The sequence below is a fragment of the Prionailurus bengalensis genome, chromosome B2 (genome assembly GCF_016509475.1).
Source record: "Prionailurus bengalensis isolate Pbe53 chromosome B2, Fcat_Pben_1.1_paternal_pri, whole genome shotgun sequence".
Lineage (NCBI taxonomy): Eukaryota > Metazoa > Chordata > Mammalia > Carnivora > Felidae > Prionailurus > Prionailurus bengalensis.
The window spans coordinates 117,627,061-117,633,060 of record NC_057349.1 but is presented as its reverse complement, the minus strand read 5'-3'; the positions used below and the strand labels follow the sequence as shown (position 1 = coordinate 117,633,060).

General features: G+C 39.8%; 1 protein-coding gene across 1 annotated transcript in view; it reads left to right on the top strand.

Annotated features, from left to right (window-relative positions):
- The first annotated feature begins 443 nt into the window (after nucleotides 1-443).
- The window catches only part of SAMD3 (sterile alpha motif domain containing 3), a 57,138-nt gene continuing 51,581 nt past the window's right edge, over nucleotides 444-6,000 (top strand). Inside the window, exons 1-4 of the mRNA XM_043592319.1 lie at nucleotides 444-731; nucleotides 1,406-1,587; nucleotides 3,418-3,427; nucleotides 5,200-5,311. Coding sequence (XP_043448254.1) covers nucleotides 653-731; nucleotides 1,406-1,587; nucleotides 3,418-3,427; nucleotides 5,200-5,311 — 383 coding nt within the window. The 5' untranslated portion in view covers nucleotides 444-652. The remainder of the gene's footprint in view (nucleotides 732-1,405; nucleotides 1,588-3,417; nucleotides 3,428-5,199; nucleotides 5,312-6,000) is intronic.

Here is a 6,000-nt window from a genome sequence, read left to right as displayed (position 1 = left end):
GAAGGAAGGAAAGAAACATTCAGATTCTTCTGAGAAATCTGGCTTCTACTTCCTCCTCCTGCTAAAACAAAGTCCTCAGACACACTACAAGCTAGCTCTCTTTCCTAGCTGGGAACATCAAGGGGTTAAACAATCTTGGTTTACTAAGAATCTTGTCAGGCTTTTATCTGATCCTTCCTCCCTGCCTCCCCTGCCCACCCCTTTTGTAAATGTCAACCACTTCCTGATGAGCCTAGTAGTGGTGAATTTCACACCTTTCTTTTCTTTGTGAAGAAACCTGGGTGTTAATGGTACAGGATTGGGTACCATTGTACGGCTTTGGCTGTCTGTTAGTAAAGCTGAGGGATGCCTGTGGAAAAAAAGTAGGAGAAGGTGAAGAAATTTGAGAAATGAGACTAGGAAATAGGTTCAAACCGGTCTCATTTTTTTAAGAGAGTATTTGTTTTATTAGTAACTTTTAGATGTGTATTCGGAAAAGAGTAATTTTCAAGAAGCTTAGTGTTGAGAGTTTAAGAGTCTGGCAGAGGGAGGAGCTGAGATTAGAGAGCTGATTGGAAAACAAAATAAAAATAAAAGAACAACAATCAGAGAGAAAAACTGAAGAATCCTTCTCTGACCTCTTATTCTACAGGTGTATTTACAGGACACAGCAATGGAAACTTGGTCAGTTGATCAGGTCTGCAGTTGGTTGCTGGAGAAAAACTTAGGAGAGCTAGTTCGTAGGTTTCAAGGTGAGTTGTTTACACTTTGAAAAAATCTTAACACAGCGGCCTAAATATTGAGTGTCCTCTCTTAACTGCTAATTACTCTCGTTGCCTAATGCATGTGAATGGGGGTGTGGAGTCCTTGCAGCAGGGAATTTTCCTTTTTCTACTGACCGTGGTAGAGTTTGCATTTGACCTAGCATCCAGAGGAGAATGTAGTATTTCAAAAAGAGCTCAAATAAAACAAAGAATTAAGAGTTAAAATACATATCTGATATATGCATTTGGCAATTGCTTGTATCTTTAATGCAGCATGTGTTCTGTTTGGTGTGGGATTTACAAGTTTTGGATATTGCCTGGGTGGTACTAGTAAGAATGATTCTCTGAAAGATTTTTTTTTTTCCTTTTAAAAACAATGCCTGTTGCAGAGAAATTGGAAGGGGCAGGTCTTAATGTGGAAGTAAAAAGTGTTATTGCGACTCCATGTTCTGAGAGTTTCTTGGGAGCAGAGAGCAACTGGGAATGATGCGGTATCAGTGTTCTATCTTTGTAAAAATAGAGATAATTTTGTAACTTCAGAGGACAGGTTTAGAGGATCCTTTTAACCCCAGATACAATTTTGCTTGTTCAGAGTGCTGTGTGTTATTACAATGCTTTACCAGGCAAGCGTGCAGAAACATTTTTTTTTTTCTTTTTCCCAGAGGAAGAAATAAGTGGGGCTGCTCTTCTAGCACTTAATGATCGGATGGTTCAGCAACTGGTAAAGAAAATTGGGCACCAGGCTGTTCTGATGGATTTAATTAAAAAATATAAGCAGAAGAGTCAAAGACTGGAGCCCCCTGGAAGTCCTAGAGAAACAGCCCCTCTCCAGCGAGCAAAAGCTGTCTCACTGTAAGTCTGGTCGGTCCTGAATGACCTTCGTGTTGAGGCTGTGCTTTCCCCAAGCACAACGTTTGGGGTTTAAAACTCTGAAAACTGGGACCTTTTTCAGCTAGATGGTGTGTACAGTATTTCTAATATCTGCATTAGGGACACTTTCGCAAAGTTTTATGAGTCAAGATACATTTTTTTTTTAATGCGCCACTTTTATTTATTTTTTTTTATATATATTTTTTCAATGTTTATTTATTTTGGGGACAGAGAGAGACAGAGCATGAACGGGGGAGGGGCAGAGAGAGAGGGAGACACAGAATTGGAAACAGGCTCCAGGCTCTGAGCCATCAGCCCAGAGCCCGATGCGGGGCTCGAACTCCCGGACCGCGAGATCGTGACCTGGCTGAAGTCGGACGCTTAACTGACTGTGCCACCCAGGCGCCCCTAATGCGCCACTTTTAAACACTGACTCCAGTTGTTAGGGAAGTCCTGTAAACCGGGCGTTCCTATACAGAAGGCTCTGTAGCAGGTGGTTGAAGTGTCCATACAGCAGGAGTGCGAATGGACTCCTGAAGCTTGGGTCTTAAAATCAGGTTTGGGGAAAGGTATCTCTTACTGTTCCTTTGCTTTTCCCCAAACTTGTTTATTTATTTATGTATTTATTTATTTGCCAAGGATTTCTTATAGTGACTAATTTATAATCTCCTCTAGAGGCTTGCACGGTATAATTTGCTAAAGACTCTTGCCATAATGAATTTTCTAATTTCTCCCTAGAATGCTAAATGCTAAGATCACATCCCACAAAAATCATGTAGAAAAAATTGTGGTGCCTTTGAGGTTCAGGGATGGTTTTGTTTGTTTGTTTGTTTGTTTGTTTGTTTTTATCACTGACTAATGCAGTGAAAAGGAATGATAGCAGGAATTACAAAATTAAGATGTTCACTTTACAAATCTATGCCCCAGGATCATTTCAAGCATTCTGACTTGGTTTTTTTCCCCCATATTTTGAGACTTTTTGCAGTTTCTAGTATTAAATAATTATTCATTAATTTTTAACAGAAGATTATGATGTTGATGAATACCATTCTATGTCTTTAGTTTTTCAGATCGTATCTATAATAATATGTATTCCTGTCTTGTTCTTTGATAGGGAATACAATGTTAGGGAGACGTGGCCTAAGTAATTTTATTTCTAGAATATTTGGTTATTTGGAACATGGAGGGGAAAAGGTAGTCTTGAAGGAATGGTCCACGATCAGCCTGAAGATTCTACCATCTGATTTATTTGAAGGATTTCTCTTAAACGTTCTTTTGACATATCTGTGTAAAATCACACTCATCAATATGTGACTTTTGATGAAGTTCCCATTGTATGCTTCTATTCCTTTCCAGCAAAGCGTGGGTGTGAACCTCAAACAGCTCTCACAGTAATTCCAAGCATTCTTGGATGAGTTGGACTTTTGAGCTGGAAGTTCCCTTCAGTTGACTGGAATCTTGATATTGCTTTAGGCACAGCTTGGAAGAAAACAGACAGCCTTGTTTCCACTGCAAAGCAGTTTACAGTGTTCTCTAGTAAATGAGAACTAGCAGGACTTCCAGGAAATCTGGGCTTAATTCCTGGTTCTACCACTGCCTTGCATTAAGTTAAATGTTGATACTCCTGTTGCTTCTTCTGTAGGTTGTGAAAAGTAATTCAGTACCTAACTTCATGTTAATTCACTGATGTTGGTTGTAACCTAAGCTTTGAGAAAATCTTTCCTCCTTCAAATAGTCTCATTTCTTTGTTAACCTGGTTAAGGAAGCCAGTTTCAAATATTGCCAAGACTTGGAACACTGGTAGTCCAGGGATTTTTGAGTGGGGGCTTTTCACTCTACCCAGGAAGTAGCTTGTTCACTTTAAGGATTGGTTAAATTAATCTGGTACAAAACCACAGTTGCTGGTGGCGTTATTGGTTATATTTGGTTTAAACGCTTATTGGCTATATTTGGTTATTGTCAAATATGTTGTCATTTGACAAATGTATTATCACATGGGAATCATGATAATGAAGAGTGGCATGAGAATATGCTGTTTAATTAAACCCTTTCAGGAAGTGCTAAATAAAGAAAGGAACTTGGTGCAGTAGAAAGAACCCTAAAGCTGGGTATCAAAACACTTGATTTTAAACCTCTCTTCTGATGATAGCTACTCCTCTAACCTTGGAGATTTGCTTGGCTTTTTTAATTTTTATTTTTATTTTTTTGGAGTAAAGACTTTTTTTAATATGAAATTTATTGTCAAATTGTTTTCTATACAATACCCAGTGCTCATCCCAACAGGTGCCCTCTTCAATACCCATCACCCACCCCCCCTCCCTCCCACCCCCCCATCAACCCTCAGTTTGTTCTCAGTTTTTAAGAGTCTCTTATTGTTTGGCTCCCTCCCTCTCTAACTTTTTTTTTCCTTCCCCTCCCCCATAGTCTTCTGTTAAGTTTCTCAGGATCCACATAAGAGTGAACACATATGGTATCTGTCTCTCTCTGTATGACTTATTTCACTTAGCATAACACTCTTTCCAGTTCCATCCATGTGCCTACAAAAGGCCAGATTTCATTCTTTCTCATTGCCACGTAGTATTCCATTGTGTATATAAACCACAATTTCTTTATCCATTCATCAGTTGATGGACATTTAGGCTCTTCCCATAATTTGGCTATTGTTGAGAGTGCTGCTATAAACATGCTTGGCCTTTTTTAGATTCAACTGCAAAATGAAGTGGGCAGAATGAATAATGCTCAAGACTCCTTCTAAAGAGTCTATAGTGGCATTCTATATTGGAGATTGCAGATGGGTTTCGATGTGAGTGCAGATTTCTTTTAGTGGCTAATGGTTGTCTAGTATGTTATTTTGAAAAGTATTTGTAGGCCACATGTGGAAAGGATATTTGGCGTCCTATTTAGATGTGAGCAAATCATAGGAATATGTGCTAGGTAGGAGTATTTACAGTTGCTCTTTTGTTGTTGTTCTTGTTGGAGCTGGTAGAAGAATTACAGGCCACCAGAAAGTTCGAAAACCGAGCTCAGCTCCCGGCTCTGCTATTCAGTAGATTGTGGTGGTGAGCAACTTGCTTCTCCTTCTGGGCTTCGGTTGTATCACCCATAAAGTGAGGGAGTTAGTGGACTGTGGTTTGAAAGGTGTTACATTTCACAGATAATACACGATCTCCCAAAATGGCAGAGAGTGGAGAAGTAATCGGATGGAGTTAATCACTTTTTTTTTTTTTGCAGGCTAAAGATATTAACCCATAAGGATATGCTCAGTTATCGCCATCATTTCAAAGAGGACTAGATTGCCGTAAGACCATTTATAAATATGACCAGTTGGTGAGGCAAGCATTGGGAAGTGGTGTCAGCCTACCTCCTGGCGCCTATGAACCACTGCGTGAGATGACTCCAGTGCTCCCGTGTTACTTTTATTTTTTATTTTTTTCCGTTCTCTTAGTCATACCCCCAACGTGGAGCTTGGAGGTGGACACAGATTATGGTGTCGTTATGGGCTGTCTTCTACCCTCCGAGCTGCCATGAGATCCAGTGGTTGTGGCTCCCGTTGAACAGCTCCTAACCCAACTCTTCTTTCTTGGTGACAGGGATGAACAGTCCTCTAGCCCAGCCAACCGTGGGAAGCACACACCATCTTTCTATCCGGCTGAAAACCTTGATAATGGACTAATTGACCAAAGAGTACTGAAACAGAGGTGGGGTTGATATTTGTCTTTATATTTTGAGATTTCATCTGTTTCGATGTATTTTGAAAGCGGAAACTTTTCGTTTTGCTGCAAGGGAATCTTTTATCAAGTGATGAGGAGATTTGGTAAAAGGTGATGATGAAAATTTATGAGCTTTATATTGAAAAAGTGAAGTTTTGAAATGATACCTAGCATCTTTCAAGTACATGTTAAGGAGAAAGAAGATTTCTCTGTCATAAACTGGGGTGATTCGCAATAGCCACGAAAATGGAATTTATTTAGTGAATCATGTCCTCTAGCGTATGCCTTTTGTGGAGTCTTTGTTTTGGCTCTGAATTTTGTAGTTGTGATTGTTTTTAACTTTACTGCTCTTGATGGAGACACTGCTTTGGTAAACACTTCCTTATATTCCTACGTTGGATTTTATGTGGTAGTGTATCTCAGTATATGGGCTACGTTGGAACAAAGGGAAACTATAGACCTAGAGAACTAGACCCAGGAATATGAAAGTCAGACAAAGTTCTGGGGGCAGTTGCAGGTAAGATGTGGTGCAAAAGTCATGATAGCTTATACAGCATTTCCGGTTCCTGGCCTATGTGGTTCATGCACTAGTCGTGATGCATATGGTTTTCAGCCACCGACCAGCAAATGTTTTCCTTTAAATGTACTGTCATTGAAGGGAGAAGATGTCAACTTGC